Source organism: Astyanax mexicanus, unplaced genomic scaffold, assembly GCF_023375975.1.
Source record: "Astyanax mexicanus isolate ESR-SI-001 unplaced genomic scaffold, AstMex3_surface scaffold_34, whole genome shotgun sequence".
NCBI classification, from domain to species: Eukaryota; Metazoa; Chordata; class Actinopteri; order Characiformes; family Acestrorhamphidae; genus Astyanax; species Astyanax mexicanus.
The window spans coordinates 1,331,263-1,350,382 of record NW_026040044.1 but is presented as its reverse complement, the minus strand read 5'-3'; the positions used below and the strand labels follow the sequence as shown (position 1 = coordinate 1,350,382).

Sequence of the window (19,120 nt, the reverse complement as noted above, 5' to 3'; positions counted from 1 at the left end):
CTTAGTGACTTTAATCTCACTATACTGGAGTTTGGGGGTCCCACCATCAAGCCTTATACCCCTTATACTACATGGGGGGTGTAGGTAGGTAAAGCTGATTTGGGACCATGTCTGTTCTAAACAGTGTGTGTGTGTGTTCTCTCTCCAGCCGGTCCCACGGTGAAGCCCTCCGTGTCTCTGCTCCGCCCCTCCTCTCTGCAGCTGTCTGAGGGCTCCGCCTCTCTGCTCTGCCTGCTGTCTGGCTACTCTCCACAGGGGGCGCTGGTCAGCTGGACGGTGGACGGCTCAGAGGTGAAGGACGGGGTTCTGACCAGTGCAGAAGAAGAGAAGAACGGCCGCTACAGCCGCAGCAGCACCCTGACCCTCAGCAAAGCACTCTGGGAAAAGAGGGAGGAGTTTACCTGCACCGTCACCCACGACAATGTGGATCAGCCAATCAGGTTGAGGAAGAGCGAGTGTGAAGGCTAGCAGCTCCAAGATAGAAGTGAACATAGAGCTGCTTCCACCTGCATCTCCAATAGAGTGTAAATTCTACACAGTGCTGATATTTGTGTCTTTACTCTGGTCAGTGTGCTGTAGCTGTCCCCATACTTTTGCTGTGCTGAAATAAAGCTGGATTTTGGACACTGTGTGTGTTGTATTGTAATGAATGCTGATGATCTCTATACAGTCATGCTTTATCAGTATCAGTATCAGTGTAGCTGTGGAAGGAGAGAACATATAGAGATTTAACAATAATGAATCACATATTGATCCTAATATGGATTCAGAGAACCTCGTTTCAGAGAGAAATGAGTAAAAGCAGTTAAATCAGTTCTAGACAGGCCAGCATGGTCTAATTCTATCTAACAGAATCTGATGGTCCACAGTGTGGAAAGAGGCACTCAGGTCTCGCAGCACCAGAAATGAAGGACTGTTATTTTAAGGATTTGTTCTGATTTTATTTGCTATATTATGCAGAACAGGTTCTGTGCTGTGAACTGGGTTTAGATATTTTAATAATTCAGAAATGATCTCTGTTGGGAATAAAAGGTTGAATGTGAAGAAATCCCCTTGTTAATGAAAGTCTTATAATTAGAATGTGTTTTTAATGCATGACTGATCTCAGCTCTGCTCTGTTATGAAAAGGAGAAATGAAACTCACATCTGTGTGTGTGTGTGTGTGTGTGTGTGTGTGTGCAGTTGCCTTGGGTTCGACTCATAGCTAACGCATTACCTTTAAGGGAAAGGTTCAGGCATCAGGGCATCAGGCTATCGATGACAGGGTTGTGGGTTTGATGCTACTGTTGGGCTCTTAACCCTCACTGCTCCCTGGTCCAGATTCACACTTTTCCAAACAAACTGGAATTGTTTAAAGTATCGTCACCTCAACATCAATACCAATAATATTTTACTTATAATGAAAATGCTTTAAAATAAAATAAAATAATGTAATATTATCAGAAGTAGATTAATAGTTCTGTGAATTGCAGTGATCCATTAGCTTCTCACTCCTTTATCTTTGGTCAGTCTGTAAAAGTAAAGCTCTGATTCTTTTCACTGAATCTGTTTGTACATCAATCACAATCAACATCAATCCTCCCCTTCTGTGATTCACATCATGTGAACAGAATGCTAATGCTAACAATATTTTAGCAATCTGTGCTTGTCATTCCCTTTAAGATCCAGGTGAGCTCTGACTTTGGCGAATTGCTATTTGAACGGCGCAGCTACCTGGACAAGTCCAATGCTACTTCTCAGCATATGACCTTTATTTTGTGTTGAGAAAGAACAATTTTATTGTATTATTCTTTTATATTAATTTATTTTATTTTGTATTCTGACAGGATTTATGTGTTTATGCACTGCTGTCTGTACGTGTGTGTGTAACAAACGGGAGTGTACGCACTTATGCACAGTGTAATTCACTGCCAAGATAGCAATGAATGTATGTCTAGGTTGTATTCAGTCAGTGGTGCACTTGCATTTTCTGTTGCCAAGATAAACAAGCAAAACTCCAGAAATTTACATTTACCTGAACACACCTCATTTCCAGAACACCACGCCCATCAGTGAAGATATATTCAGAAGCTCTGCTATTTAAACCAGGCAGGAGTAAGGAGTGAAAATAGACTGTTGGTGGGGTGTAAGATAGCAATGAGCATTGTGACATGCTTTACACAAGGTGCGAGATCTGGCACGTCTGTATTTTTACCACTCAGTGGGTGTGACCACAGTGACTCCTCCCATCTGTGATATCACAATCATACCCCCCTACAGCTGATCCCCCATTCCAAGTCATGGTCAGATCTTTCCTCAGCCCAGTTTACTGACATTTACTAACACAGTTTACTGAAACTCAGATTCTTTCTTGTAATCAGACGGTGGTTCTGAGGGCTGTGTTGCTCTGGTTAAGTCTGATTATTGAAGATCTGTGGATCTCATAATGTACAGGCTCTGTAGCTGAAGTATATTTACTTTAGCTTTATAATAATTTACTCTTAAATCAAAATGTGGAATATAATATATGGTGTACATGTAAACCGCAGTGATCAGACCGCTGGATGGGCTGCTTGTGTGGTTCTGGTTCTTGTGTTGGCTGTGAGAGATCTGCTGCTGGAGGGAGGGGTTTACTGTGTGTTACTGGGAGCTGAAGTGCTGCTGTGGCTCCCTCCAGTGGTCAGAGTGTGTAATAGCAGGCAGTGTAACATGGGGACTGCTAGAACTGTGTTCTTTACTACTGGAGCTCCACAGCATGGTCCAGTATAGTGCTTTCACTGCTACAGGACTGGGAATACACTGCAAAAATCAAAATCTTAGCAAGTGTAATTGTCTAATTTCCAAGCAATAAATCTTGTTTTTTCCACTGATAAGATTTTTTGTCTTACCAAGCATTAAAAGAGTAAGATTGTTTTGCTTTTTTTAAGAGCAATTATCTTATTCAGACTTACTTAGAAGTTTCACCTTATTTTAAGTAATTTTAACTTAAAATGAGCACAAAAAGTAATTTGCAAATTTATTCTGATTTGTATATCCAAATTTAAGATACACAATAAGTGATTTTCACTTAATTTAAGACCTAGTCTACACTTATGTAATCTTACTTCAAGGATTTTGAGATGGGGGAAAAATACATTGAACAGTCTTTATTTGTCATGTTTTATGCATCATCGTTTACAGTGGTATGAACAAATATTTCTTGTCATCAGTCTTGGTCATAAAATGTACAGAAATTATAGGATTCTGTCTGCCCTCACCAGCCCAGTTTTACATCAGAACACACCTGCATCATGTATGTTACATATCCAAAAGCTGACACCCCATCAAATAAATGCATAAAGCCAATAGAATACAACCCTTTGGATCAGATAAACATGAATCTATTGACAACATAACTAACGGCAGATGTGGGCCCCCAGTATTTGGCTGTCGAACAATCAAAATTTCTGATGAGCTGAACAGTTGGAAAAGAAATGGGTTGATCATCCAGCAGGGTTTGTGCGGCGGCTCAATTCCAGTCATGAATAAAGGAAACAAACATTTTACTGATGCAGGATGACTGTATGTGTGTTATTAAATCCATATGAAATCAAAGTTATGATGGAATGTGGAATTGTTTATTAATTTCTTATTTTCAACAAAAATATAAGGTAAAGAAGTATAATTTTATAAATATACAGCTATAAGACTCAAATGTACACTGTAAAAGGAAATAAAGACAATACAAAATTAATATAATGCAGTGTGTGACAGTTGTCTATAGATGGCTCATAAGATGGCTCATTAATACAATGTTTTAAGGTGTTTACTGAGTGGGCAGTTCATATAATAATTTGGAACAGTTTTATCATTTATTCCAAGATGTTTTCTAATGTGTTTTAGATGTGACCAAATGTAATTGTAATGTGTATATTATGATGATATTACATTAAAAATTCACTGATCTCCTGACCCATTGTAGGTGCTTGGTTTTATACACCTGTGGAAGTGATTGTAATCTGACTTCAATGATTTGCATGGGTTAGCGAATAGATTTGGCAATATAGTGTATAAAGTTTAAAGAATTAATTTGTTGCTGCAGCCCAATTGTGTTTGAAAATCACTGAACGAAAATGAACTTGTGAACATTACATGTTCCAAGATTCCAACAAACTGTGACAACAAAATATGATGGTTTGGAGAGACATGTCTGTCATCTGCTGGTGTTGATCCACTGTGTTTTATTATCAAGTCTAAAGTCAGTGCAGTTTTGTTTTCCCACAAAATCTTACAGCACTTCATGCTTCCCTCTGCTGACAACTTTTATGGAGATGCAGATTTCATTTTCCAGCAGGACTTGGCACGCTGCCCACACTGCAGAAAGTACCAATTGGTCTTATATAATATTCTGATTTTCTGAAACACTGATTTTTGGGGTTTTATTGGCTGTGAGCCATAATCAACAATAAAATAAATTAACGCTTAAAATAGATAATTCTGTGTGTAATACATCTATATAATGAGTAACTTTTCAAAGATATTAATTTTTTTTTAAATGACCCTGTATGTGAGTTGGGCCCAATACCAGTATTAGTATTCCTGTATCCTGTAATTTTTAGTTTTATGGTACTTGTCCAATCTGCAAAAAATTTACTTAATGTTTAAAGACAGAACATATTTCATGTGTTTTTGAGGCAAAATGTGGCATATAAACACCAACTTATTTTTGATTACAATGTTGACAACGTTTTACATGTATGTTTTACATTTGTTGGTTAATAAAAAAAAAGTCACAGCAACATTCTGATTTTCAGTTTCTTCTTTGATAAGCAGACTTCACTTATATGGTTTAATTTGAGTAAGTTTTATCACTTAGTCTGATCAATCAAAACTTGTTTGAGGGAAAGCACAATTTTGTGTTTAAACTGCTTTCTTTACATATATTCTTACTAGTTTTAAGACATAAGTGCAAAGCAAAGACCTAGTAAGATTTCTAAGTAAAAATTGCTTACCTCATTGGCATTTTTTTTGCTTAATATCAGCATTTACATCTCATATTTTATACATTTTGTCTAGTTTTTGGAAAATTATTTTGGCTTTTACTGAGTTTAAAATGCTTTAATTGCACATTTTCTTACTAGTTTTAAGACATTTAAATGCAAAGCAAAGGCCTAGCTAATACTGCTTATTTTAAGAAAAAATACTACGTAAAAATTGCTTACCCCATTGGCAGATTTTTTTGCTTAATATAAGTGTTTACATCTCATATTTTGTACATTTTGTCTAGTTTTTGAAATTAAATTTTGGCTTATATTGAGTATAAAATGCTTTTTTTTTACACATTTTCTAACTAGTTTTAAGACATCTAAGTGCAAAGCAAAGGCCTAGCTAATACTGCTTATTTTAAGAAATCTTACCAAGTAAAAATTGCTTACCCCATTGGCAGATTTATTTGCTTAATATAAGCATTTAGATCTAATTTTTTATACATTATATCTAGTTTTTGGAAATTGATTTTTTGCAGTGTAGACACTAGTAATCCTGTAAATGGATATTGTAGAACTCTAGTAAATGTTGTAGCGTAAGTCATGGTCAGAATCCTGAATTTTGATGAATTCACACTACAGTCACTATTAGAGCAATCACATATTTCTTTTTAAATGCAGTTTTTATCACTATTTTAAGTGATGTGTAGCAGTTTTCTGCTATATGATGTATATTATGAATAGGAGAATTACACCTTCCATTTATCAAGCATGGAAAATTAATAAATGCAAAAGTGTAAAGTGGGAAAATAGGTCAAATGAAACAGAATTAAATGTAAAACCTGTTTACAGCAGCTTTAGCTGTGTTTCTCCAGGCTTTAGGCTAAAGATCAGCAGTGGAAACTGATAACTAAACAAAGAAATACAGTCATTTACATCAAAGGCTTCACATTAGATCAGCTAAAGTTTCTATACATAGGCAGAACTACTGTCTGAGTTACATTCATAATGAGATCATGGTCGAGGTCTAGACTGAACTTCCTGTTGAAATGTTTTTATTTTTGGACGGTTCAGGTTTTTACAGCGTATACAGGTGTTCCCAAGCTGTCCACTCAGGTAACACTTCATGATCCAATTTTCATGAACATTCTGCTGTCCCATCACTTTTGGCATGTCATTATTGTTGAGAAAATCAAAAACAGACATCAAACTGTCCGAGATTTGGATTATCTTGAGATGCTTCTCTATTTAATTCAAGATTTGATAGTTTATTATCATATGCACAGAGAAACAAATAGATGCACTGTACGATGAATGATGAGTTGCTGTTTATCAATAAGCTCTATAATACAATATAGTGATAAAATAATAAATGATAAACATCAATTCACCAAACCAAAATCTCATAATAATTTGTTAGTAGTGTCCCATTAACTGATTTTTGGTTTAACATCTAAAAAAAAAAGTCTCAAATTTCCTGGTTCAGACCACAAATTATTCTGCAATGCTATGAGCTCCTCCCTTATTGTGATGTCACAATAAGAAAACCTGCTTTGAACCACCCTGGCTCCACCCCTCCACCCGTCAACCACCACCAGAGCCCCGCCCACAAGATCATTTGAAGAAACGCCATTTCGGTCTGCTGGTTAAGAACCTCAGAGTCAGTACACAGCAGGATTAGCCAGTAGACTTCGTCTGAGGGAGGGATCTGTACCTACTGTCTGTATCTTTTCCATCTCTCCACTCATCCATCACATCCTGCATTCTGTTCCTCACTATACTGTGAAAGACACTGAGTGAATAAACTGTATCAGCTGAAGTCTGTTCATCCTACTGTATTTAATAAACACACCATCACAACAATCAACCTCCCAGTTACTAAACCCAACAGAACTTTACACTTAGTGTTACATCCATATAAATAATAAAATAAAAATACAACACTTGGATAAGAACAACCATTTATTAAAAATACATAAAAAGTAAATTTTACAAAATATAAAAATATATGTTTTCATTTCCTTTAATACATCATCTGTCTTTGTCTTAAAAGTAAGAGACCGATTTGCCCAAATCGACTCTAAATCAACTCTAAATATGCAGACGATAAAAAACTAACTTCATGTATCCACGTTGGTGGATTGGTTGTGATAAGAGAGATAACTGTGATAATTGTATAAAATATCTGTCTGTTTAATCACCATATGTTCTACTAATCCCTTCCTGAAAAATACAAATTTAATATAATACAGGTTTAAGGTGGAAACATTTACATTTTTACAGCTTTAGAACACAAAATGAACAATTTTAAAACATGAAAAAACAAGAAGTTTTACTGATACAGAAAAACGCTATGATACATTGACCATTTCATGACTTTTACTCTAAACATGATAAAAAATAAATTAGAAACCTGTTCAACCTGTTTACATGATCTACCAACCAGATCTGGAGAATGTAATTATTGTGTGCATTTCTACAGAGGGATATTATTTAGAGAAATATATTATTTACATCATTTAACAATCTGTTCCCTCAATCAAATAATATTCTTCTTTAATTTAATCATCCACTCTGAACATTTCCTCTGGAATCTGAGAATCAGAGCCACAGGTTGCAGTAATTACCCAGAGTCCAACACCACAGCGCCCCCTACAGGAAACCCTCTATAACAGTGAGCTAGTGACTCAGAGGAGCTTCAGCATAAGTTCATAACTAAACATAAACAGAATTAACAAAGCAGATCTTTATAAATATAAAAACACTTTGTAGGAGTGCTGTACATTTTTAAAGCAGGTGATTGGACGATTCTAGATGCTACAGAAGTCCTGAATGAATAAAATACTGTAATAAATATGATTAAAGCAGTTTAATAAGATCAGAATCTTCATATTGATTACTGTTAGAGAACAGAAGCAGCAGAACTTCAGCTCCTTCAGTCCTTCTTCACCCATATTCAACCATACCTGTGTGTGTGTGTGTGTGTGTGTGTGTGTGTGTGTGTGTGTGTGTGTGTGTGTGTTGATGTACAGGACACCGGATATGGAGCCACTGGTAACAGGAAGTGATGTCCAAAGCAGAACTGTCAGTCTAGCCAGTCAGGTTTAGGTTTTATTCTGTAAAACAGAAAACAGGACAGAAAGATCAGTCATGAACAAACTTATCACACACACACACACACACACACACAATCCTTACCTTCCACACACTCATCACCTCACACACTCCTTACCAGTGTTGGGAAGGTTACTTTTAAAATGTAATCCGTTACAGATTACTGATTACATTACTCTAAATGTAATTTGTAACGTAATCAGTTACATTACTTCAAGTGAGTAACGTAATCTGATTACTTTGAATTACTTACAAATATTGTGTTTTTTTTAAACCTGAATGAATGTAACAACCACATATTGCATATTATTCTTTTATTTTTCTTTCCAGTTAACAAATAGATAAACAAATAAAACAGCCTTTTTAATCACCCTATAAAAATACTTATGAAACCATTTCATCAAACAATTTTATGAAACACTTCTATAAATTGATGATAAAACCATTAAAAACCAAACAATTAATAACAACAACTGTAAGCTATCTATTTGCAGGTTTGCCACTTTCTGCAGGTGGATTTTTTGTCAGGATTATCACAGAACCATTTTCTGGACTGCTTTATAACCAGAAATATATGAAGATGTGTGTGAGGAGCCGCTGTCTGCCCCTCCTCCCGTCTCACTGCCTGCACTCACACAGACACCGCTGCACACACACACAGGGAGGAGTGTTCTCTGTCATATCAGAGCGATTTCACAGCAAAAACATTAATTATTTGTTTGTAATTATTCAAAATGTCCGCCGAGTCGATTTCCATGCCAGGGCGTGGCAGGCTCTCGTCGTCAGGCTCCATTGGGGACTAGCACTGTCTGATAAACAGGTGAGGGTGTCTGAGGTGAGTGACGCCTCACCAACATTCTGATCATAGAGGGCCCTATTTTAACGATCTAGAGCGCACTAGTTAATTGCGCTTTGTGCAGCTGGATTTAGGGGCGTGTCCTGTGTCTTTGGTATCTAGAGCGCGAAAAATACGCCTTGCGCAGCTTCAACGGCGCAAAGGGCGTGTTTTAATTCCCTTAATTATTCATGGGTGTGTTTTGGGCATAACGTGAAATAAACCAATCAGTGTGTCTGTATCCATCCCCTTTAAGAGGCAGCTGCGCTCTGTCTTCTGTTCATTCCTATTTTAAGAGCACATAAACTGACTGCGCCTCATGCTGTTATAATTGGTTATTAAAGCTAAAGGTCTGTCTGTATTTAGACTGTCTTCAATAATGAGCTGTAGAGAGTAAGATATTCTCACTGGACTGAGAAGTGAAGCCTGTGAACTTCATCCTGTGTTTAAAAGTTAAACTGGTCTGACTGAAGCTGATACAACATTCCCAGTAACAGTAAATTACCATAAACCACTCTGTTACACACAGGTCTGTTTTCACTGCTGCACTGTTTCAACAATCGGCTGCCCTTAAACTAGGGCTGAACGATTAATCGTTTTTTAATCGAAATCGCGATTTGAATGGATGCGATTTTTCAATCGCAGGAGCTGCGATTTGAATTAGCCAATAGCCTGCAAGTGTTTCCAACTTCTGTGGTTAAAAGCACCTGTTCTGTGTGTGAGAGGCTTGTGTGTGTGTGTGAGCACAGCGCCTGCTCTTCTCCGATTGGCCTGATGCAGCAGGGGCTGGATTCATTTGAATATTTTTTTTCACCGGAGGGCGGGGCTGCGTTCAACGCAGCATGCACCGCGGCTCTCTCCATTGAGTTGAATAGGATGCGACGAGGCTAAAGTGCTAGTGGACCCCTACAGTAAGGCAGAAGCTGAAAGTTAAAAATAAGTAGCACTGCGCTGTCAGGAAAAAAAGATGAGCCTTTCATCTGAACAAATGTTCACTTCATAAGTGAACATTTTGAATTAAAGAGCCGTTGTCTGCAGACGTCGTACTTTCCTCTTGACCACACGGGAGAGAACATCGCTAATGGATTAAAAGATGCGTTGGCCAACTGGGGTTTAAATGAAGAGGGGCAAGTGTGCATAACCACAGATAACGCATCTAACATGATGAAGGCAGCCGAAATAAACCAGTGGAGCAAGCTACAGTGTTTTGGCCACAGACTCCATCTTGCGATCGGTAAGTGTCACATTAAAAGACATTTAAATACTGAACTCAGTCACTCTATTGATTATTCTGTGATCAGAAAAATAATGCCAATTTACTCTGAAAGACTTAATATTTTAGGACTGGCCCGAATAGCGTTTTTTGACCTCCGGATATTCGGCACTGATTTAAAAAGACGGATTAAAAACAGAGTAAATATGAAAAAAATATCAGTATTGTGCATATTATTATGCATAATATTGATACAGGGCTAACGAACTTCAAAAGTGCTTTACTCACTCAAATAAACTGATTTCAGTACAGATAAGTGTGTAGATTAATCCAGGACTCCTCAGGTATTTGCAGCTACATCAGGGTGAATTGTGCATTTAAAGTGGCGCTTGGACATGAGTGGAAGACTTGGATAAAATAATTTAAAGCCAGGTAGACACTGTGCAATTGTTTAAATGCGTTGTAGAGTTTAGATTGTCTGCGCGAACCCGAACCTGACTTGATGCCCGAACTCGCGCCGGGTCAGCCGAGAATTCCCACCGCTTTCCTTTGCACTCTGTCAGGTGGTGCTCCAGAAAATGGTCTGTGAGGTAGATCTGTTTTAATACAACAAATCACACTATGATCTTTATGATGTACCACAAGTTACACTGTTATAATCACACAGTGCTGCACGCGTGTCAGCAGCTGCAGCTCTGCCTGTTTAAAGCTCCGCGCGTGGGTTAATCGGTTTGCGCCGCACACATCGCCGGGGTGACGACGCGTCTTTTTGGGGCAGAAATAATATTTCTTTATTTTATTTCTGCTATTGCGTGCCGTTTTTCGTTTATATCTTTTGGAATTCGTTAGATTGTAATTTTATTAGTATTTGGGGATTATTAAATAAAATATAAAAGTAATATATAAACAGTATAAATAAATATCAGTTTGTAGCTACCAGTATGAAGCTAACAGATCATGAGCGGAGAATGCTCCTTTCCCTCCGAGCTTCTTAAACTGGCAGCCCAAGTAAATCTACTTTTCTACATTTTGGTAATACCCAAAACACTGTTTTAAGCGCCGCTGACTCATAAGAAATAATAAAAAAGAAACATGTCACCCGCACGCGCTCGATGCACCCCCGCCATGAAAAGCACGCACTCTCAAGAGGGTTGTTTTTATTGATTACTGAAATGAGTTTACAGAGTTTACAGTTACTGATGTTGCAGTTAAACCTTGTTATTTATTTTGTTGTTACTTGCAATTTAAAAATAAAACTGAAAACTGCATTTAATCTGAGATACCTGTGAATATTTTATGTGGAAGAAGTTTATAAATTTATTTGATAGATATGGTAACCACTAATACAGGTTTAGGTTTTTGATGGATTAAAAATAATCGCAATTTAAATCGCAATCGCAATATTCTGTGGAAAAATCGCAATTAGATATTTTGCCCAAATCGTGCAGCCCTACCTTAAACACCACTAAAACTCCTCCTTCCTTAAAACCCGGGAGTTCCTGATCACGCTGTGATACAGACCACCTGACTCTCAGATACAAGCTATGGTGAATTACCAGCACCGCCTCACCACTGACTCACTAATAACTCCACTATACTGCTATTATTAGATCAAACACAAAGCTAGATTCATTAGTGAATTCTGAATAGTCTTCTATTAGTCTAATCAATTCAATATTTACTTCATTAGAACTCATTCCTATATGCAGCACAAACACCTAAAATAACATCACTCACTGTAGATTCTCCAGTTTAAAGTGAGGATCCTTCAGTAGATCAGAGAGCAGCTTCACTCCTGAATCTCCTGGTTTATTGAGGTTCAGATTCAGTTCTCTCAGGTGGGAGGGGTTTAATTTCAGAGCTGAAACCAGAGCAGCACATCCGTCTCCTGTAATACTGCAGTCCTCCAGCCTGCAGAGAGAAGGAGAAAAAAGTACAACAGACGAGTTACACAGTTAAATTCACACACTAGGAGTGTAAAAACTCATGTAATCAATAAAACACACATAAGATCTGGATTCAGCAATAAAACATTGATACAATGAGCCAAACCAATACAATATTAATATTAATGTAATCCCCTGTGTGTGATGTGATGTGTTTGTGTGTGTGTGTGTATTCCACAGATGCAGCAGAACAGCGACAGGTAAAACTTAACACATATTAATCTATCTATATATATATATATGGAAAATGAAACTTAAACACCTGATTTTAGAGCACAGTAATTGATTGTGGTGACGGACAGTTCTGGTGGAAAAAGGAGAGTTGAGGTGCACATTGAATTCTGCGTGATTTGATCAGCCGTGGTTTTATGTTTTTTGGATACAATCCGGGTTAGCACCCGAACATCCCTTTCAGACAGCTTCCTCTTACAGCGTCCACAGTTAATCCTGTTGGATGTGGTTGGTCCTTCTTGGTGGTATGCTGACATTACCCTGGATACCGTGGCTCTTGATGCATCACAAAGACTTGCTGTCTTGGTCACAAATGCTCCAGCAAGCAATCAATCAATCAATCAACCTTTATTTAAACTCGGAGTACATTGAGGGTGGCCCTCATTTACAATGTAGCCGAGCAATTACATAAAAGGGATTGACAACAACAACAACAAATGTGAATAGAATAAGATAAGTACTAAAACATTAAAAAACAGCATTTTAAAAAAGATATATAAGATAATTATAAAAAAAACTTAATGTTAAGATATAAAAAATAATCATTTAAGAGTAGGACTCATAAAATCAAAGGTACAAGAAAGGTAATTGAACAAATAAAAATTTAACTACAGATGAACAAATTACACACATAAAATAGTAAAATAATACCTAAATAATACGTAAAATCAATAAAAGAAAAAAAAAAAAAAGAAATGTGAAAAAAAAAACAGCTACAGCAAGCCAACATTAAAAACTAAAAAGTTAACTAAAAAATAAAAAAATAAAATAAAGATACCAAAGATCATAAAAAAGATCATAACAAAATAAATCAATCAATAAAAAACTAAAATGAGCTAAAACAGTGTCAGGCTGTCTGAAGGTGGTCAGAGATGAGGAGTTTAAAATGATTTAGTGACTCCAGTGAGCTTTAGAGCTTTAGAGTTTCCTGTAGTGAATTCCAGCTCGCTGCTGCTGCTCTGTAGCTAAAAGCAGATTTTCCCAGTTCAGTTAAAACTCTCGGTACCTGAAGGGTGATCCAGTCACTGGAGCGAGTCTGGTAGGTTGTGTTATTTTAAATAAGTTTTTGTGAGATGTACGGTGGCATATGGTGAGAAAGTGCTTAAAAATGAAAATAAACCAATGTGTTTCCTGACGCACAGCAAGAGAAGACCATCCACTTTTTCATAGAGTGAACAGTGATGTGCACTATACGGGTCACCAGTAATGAATCTTAGTGCTGCATGATACACAGAATCACAGAATCAAGTTTTTGCCTTAGCTTACCTGAAAGCTTGTTAATATGGTGCTTAAATTAAGTTTGTCATCTAGACATATGCCAAGGTACTCATATTCATTAACTCTTTCCATAATAGAACCCTTTCTCTGAACCTGAACTCAGAAGTATTTGATTTGGTTGATAAAGAAAGACAAGAGAAACCACACTGTTGAGGGCAAAATAAAACCCAACAAAATGTCTTGAGTTGGTCCTTCACTAAGGATTCTAAAATTTTAGCTAGGCATGACAGTTTAGAGATTGGTCTAAAGTTGTTGAGATCTACGTCGTCACCTCCTTTGTGGAGTGGAATTACTTGGGCTGTTTTCCAGATCCTGGGAATTCTGCTTGATAAAATGGAGAGATTAAAAATATATGTGATCTGTTTTAAAGTGACTGGAGATGCTTCAGAAAGAAGGGTCTAGTCTGTCCTCTCCTGTGCTTTTTTTGTGTTAATAGTGCTGAGGGCTTTAGCTACTATATGATGAGGGAAAGGGTGGATGGTAAAGAGACCATGGCTTACAGCAGGTGGCGTATGTGTTTCATTGTTTGGTATTACTGTATTAATTTTATCAAATACATGTTCAGCTGCTACAAAATGATTATTAAATGTTTGGTAAAGCTCTCTTTGGTCAGAAATCTGGTGATTATGTACTAAAATCTGGGTGGGAGTAAGCTCTGATTTGTTTTTAAGTGAATTTACAACTTTCCAAAATTTGACAGGGTTTGAAGCAGATTTTGAGAATTGATCCATATAGTATTCTGCTTTAGCCTTTCTAGTGTGAGAGGTACATTTATTCCTTAACTGCCTAAAAATAAGCCATTGATCTCTATCACCACTTTTCTAGCAGAGGTCCATGCTTTGATCCTAGCATTTAGCAAGGAAGATATTTCATTAGTCATCCAGGGGTTAGATCTATCACGTATTCTCATGCTTTTATAGGGGGCATGCTTTTTTACCACTGCTAGAAATGTTTGGGTAAAATGATCTAGTGCCAAGTCAACATCCAGGATTCCTGAGGTATAGTGAATGTTGCTGAGCACTAGATCATTTAAAAAAGCTTGATCATTAAAATGTTAAAGATCTCTTCTAACCATTATCCGAGAGCCAGACTTCTTTATGCTGGAGTCCCTAATGCATCCGATAGGACAGTGGCCACTTATACCAGGGTCAAATAAACCTGTAGTGGTAATTCTGTCAGATCTATTTGATGAAATTAAATCTATTAAGGTTGACTTGGTGGGTCATGCAAGTTTGGTCGTGTTGGCTCAGTAATTAATTGTTTAAGCGACAGATTACCACACACTTCTCTTAGATGATGGGATGCATTAGTTAACCAGTTAAAATTAAAATCACCTAGGATCAGCATTTCTGAATCAGTGTATAGTGATAAAAGCCCAGCTAACTCATCTATAGAATGAGAGGGAGCAGAAAGAGGTCTATAAACACCAGCAACCACAAAACTGTTATTGCGTCCTAAACACACACTTGCAGAGCTAACAGTTCAAAACAGGCTTCCTTGGATAGTGTATTTAATTTTTTTTAAATAGCCACACCCCCACCCCTTGATTTCCTGTCTGCTCTGTAGAGATGGTAATCTGTTACTTCAGAGTCTGTGACAGTTTGCTTAAGCCAGGATTCAGTCAATACTAAAATATCCAGATCAGACTGTGAAATTAAAAGACGTTCACCAACAATTTGTCCTCTTTTGAACTCTGGTATGTCTCCCATAATGTTGTGTGCATTGTAATATTTAGAGCAGAACTGTGCTCTTACCCTGCTAATTGAACCTTCACACTCTGCTCTTACTGGTGCAATGTGCAATTAATGAAGATTGAACACCAGGCTGCTCCAATTTAGACATGAAACATAAAATCCCACACTAAAATAACAGGTGTTTCAGTTTCATTTTCCAACACCTGTATATAAATATAATAATGATACATGGATTGTAAAACTAATTATATTTTATTGGGTTTGGTTTTTAAATAAAATAAATTAGGAGGAAAAAGAACAGGGTGTTTATGAAGTAATTTCTCTCATTACATAAAAAGAGAGAAAAAAGTATAGAACCCGTTTGAATACCTGCTGTATTTGGTGAAAATAAGCCTAAAATATTTTATATCTTATTAGTCATTAAAATAGTGAGAAATGGATCACAGTTGTTCTACTGTACCTAACTCACACTCCTTCACGTCTGATAATTTGAATGAGCGTGTGTGTGTGAGCATGTTGCTTGTTTGTTAGGGGGATTGTTTGTTTGTTTGACTAATTGTTTGTTTTTCTCTTCACTGGTTTGATTTATTTGTTATCTATTTTACGCGTATTTTTAATTATTATTATTATTATTATTATTATTATTATTATTACGGTCATTATACCTTACTAAAAATAAAAAAGTCTGTTTGTAGGTCTGTCTGACACTCAGCTCCCTCCATCCTTCAGAACCAGAATCAGGTTTTATTGGCCACATATGCTCACACACACACACACACACACACACGCACGCACACAAACGGACAGGCACACACAAACCTGTAACCTTACATATGCAGAATTGTATATTACAATAAAGTGCTGAGTGCAGCAGCAAAGGACACAGTGCAGAGTAAATTAGCTATATAAATAGAACAACAGAGAAAACACTAATAAGACAATACGTGTTTTGAGACATTGTCTCAGGATAAATAAAAGTGCAGTACAGAAGAACAGAGTGAACAGAGTGAGACAGGATGTATTTGATATGGATTGTGTTTTGGGTGTAAAAGTCATTAGTATGTAATAAACTGTATCCAGAAATGTGGTGTAGTGTTCAGCTGTTCATGAGTGTGATGGTGTGTGGGAAGAAGCTTTAACTAACACAGTAGTGTTTGTACAGTCCTGTGTGATTTCCCCCTTCATACTTTTGTAGCATCAGTAGATCATGTAGATCAGACTGTTTAAATGTGAGTGAAGGAATCCTGAGGAGGAGTCTTTCTATACCACAGCTAGCTCCATCTGTCCTACCTCCACTACAGCCCACTGTTTACAACACATCTAATGTCCCCCATATTCACTGAGGTAACTGCAGCTGAGCCCCCTCATCAACCAGCACAAAAACATTCATCATTTTATACCTAACAGTAACATTTCTACAACCTCTATTCAGAAATGATGGGACATTTCAAAAAGAGAGAGAGACAGGGGGGAGAGAGAGAGACAGAAGAGCGAGAGACAGGGGAGAGAGAGAGAGGGGAGAGAGAGAGAGAGACGGTAGAGAGACAGGGAAGAGAGAAAGAGATGGAGAGAAAGAGACAGGGGAGAGAGAGAGACAGGGGGAGAAAGACAGGGGAGAGGGAGCGGGAGAGGGAGGGGGAGAGAGAGAGGGGAGACAGAGAGAACAGAGGGGAGAGAGCGACAGTGAAGAGAGAGAACAGAGGGGAGAGTGAGAGAGAGAGACAGGGGGAGAAACAGAGAGAGAAAAAGGTAGACATATAGACAGGAGAGAAAGTAATGAGAGAGAGAGAGGGGAGAGAGACAGGAAAAAGAAAAGACGGACAGGGTAGAGAGAGAGACAGGGGAGAGAAAGAGACAGTGGGAGAGAGAGACAGGTGGAGAGAGAGGGGGCGGACAGGTAGAGAGAGAGACAGGGAAAGAGAGACAGGGGAGAGAGGTTGACGCTGGAAACTTTGCTTTGCTCACTTTTCCAGGGCTGTTGTATTTTGATATAGACGATGGAGCTCAATACTAAACGATAGATGTTTTTCTATCATCTGCCCTTAAACACCACTAAAACTCCTCCTTCCTTTAAACCCGGGAGTTCCTGATCACGCTGTGATACAGACCACCTGACTCTCAGATACAAGCTATGGTGAACTACCAGCACCGCCTCACCACTGACTCACTAATAACTCCACTATACTGCTATTATTAGATCAAACACAAAGCTAGATTCATTAGTGAATTCTGAATAGTGTTCTATTAGTCTAATCAATTCAATATTTACTTCATTAGCACTCATTCCTATATGCAGCACAAACACCTAAAATAACATCACTCACTGTAGTTTCTCCAGTTTAAAGTGAGGATCCTTCAGTAGATCAGAGAGCAGCTTCACTCCTGAATCTCCTAGTTCATTGTCGCCCAGATTCAGTTCTCTCAGGTGGGAGGGGTTTAATTTCAGAGCTGAAACCAGAGCAGCACAGCGTTCTCCTGTAATACTGCAGTTCATCAGCCTGCAGAGAGAAGGAGAGAAAAGTACAACAGACGAGTTACACAGTTAAATTCACACACTAGGAGTGTAAAAACTCACCTAATCAATAAAACACACATAAGATCTGGATTCAGCAGTATAACAGTGATACAATGACCAAATCAATACAATATTAATTCTAATGTAATCCTCTGTGTGTGATGTGATGTGTTTGTGTGTGTATTCCACAGATGCAGCATAACAGCAACAGGTAAAACTTAACACATATTTATGTGAGATACATACTTCCCACACCTTTACCTTTTACACACTGCTGATAAAAGAAGAGGAGATGCTACATAATGGTAGACATGACCCTGTCCCAACTTTACTGAGATGTGTTGCTGCATCAAATTCTAATCAGTTAATGAAATTATAAAATGTCTATGTACTTATTTCTGTATTCTTTTTTCATATTTTTGTTGATTATTGTATATCACATATTCTTCCATCTGTGTATTTCAGAATTAAGAACAACATGACTAATATGTGGATTGAGAAGCATCTTATATTTTATTGTTTTTTGTTTAAACAAAAATTAGGATGAAAAAGAACAGGATGTTTATAAATATTACTCCTGCATTAATGTAAAAGCAGGATTTTACTGCTGTATTTGGTGAAAATAGACCTAAACTATTTTATATCTAACTTTTCATGTGTAGCAAGATGGGGCCAGTGTGTGTGGCATGCCGTCTGCTCGTGCTACTCTGGCTGTTGTTTTTACTTACTAAATCTGGTGATGCTATCCTGGTGTATGATCAGCAAACACTTCTAAATATCCGGCCGGCTGCTGAAGGTTTGGTAATTTTCTACTCTGGTGGTGGTTGTTGATTCTGGTGAGGAGTACCGGACTACAGCTGTGCTCTCACTGGGGGTTCTGTATTCTGTATTTTCTATGTTTAATGTTTTGCCTGATTCTTTGTTCTGTGATCATGTTTCTGTAAAGCTGCATTGTGCCAACACCAGTTGTAAAAAGCGCTATACAAATAAATTTGATTTAATTTGATTTGATTCTCTCCACGTCTTTGGAACAGAGGATCAAATCCCCAAAACCTCCGGCTGCTGGATCGAGCACCTCGGACGGTAACTGACTCTGCTCATATTAGGATAGCTTTGGTCAATTCTAGATCTTTGGCAAATAAGACGTTTATCCTGAGGGATTTTTCCATTAAAAAACTGAAACTTTGCTTAGTACTGGAGACCTAAGTGCGTTTTCCTCTTGGCTGCTCATATCTAAATTCTCAGAGGAAAACTGGTCGTGGTGGTGGAACAGCACTTTTGTTTAAAGAGAAATACACCTGCCGATTATGTTTGAGCTAGGCTGCTCTGATCCAGTTCTCTGTGCTGTGAT

At 37.6% G+C, this 19,120-nt stretch overlaps 1 protein-coding gene across 1 annotated transcript in view; it reads right to left on the bottom strand.

Moving 5' to 3' along the window:
* Positions 1-6,892: 6,892 nt before the first annotated feature.
* LOC111190008 (uncharacterized) overlaps positions 6,893-19,120 on the bottom strand; it is a 751,666-nt gene continuing 739,438 nt past the window's right edge. The window contains exons 37-39 of the mRNA XM_049473126.1: positions 17,579-17,752; positions 11,843-12,016; positions 6,893-8,059 (exon numbers count right to left, since the gene is read on the bottom strand). Coding sequence (XP_049329083.1) covers positions 8,029-8,059; positions 11,843-12,016; positions 17,579-17,752 — 379 coding nt within the window. The 3' untranslated portion in view covers positions 6,893-8,028. The remainder of the gene's footprint in view (positions 8,060-11,842; positions 12,017-17,578; positions 17,753-19,120) is intronic.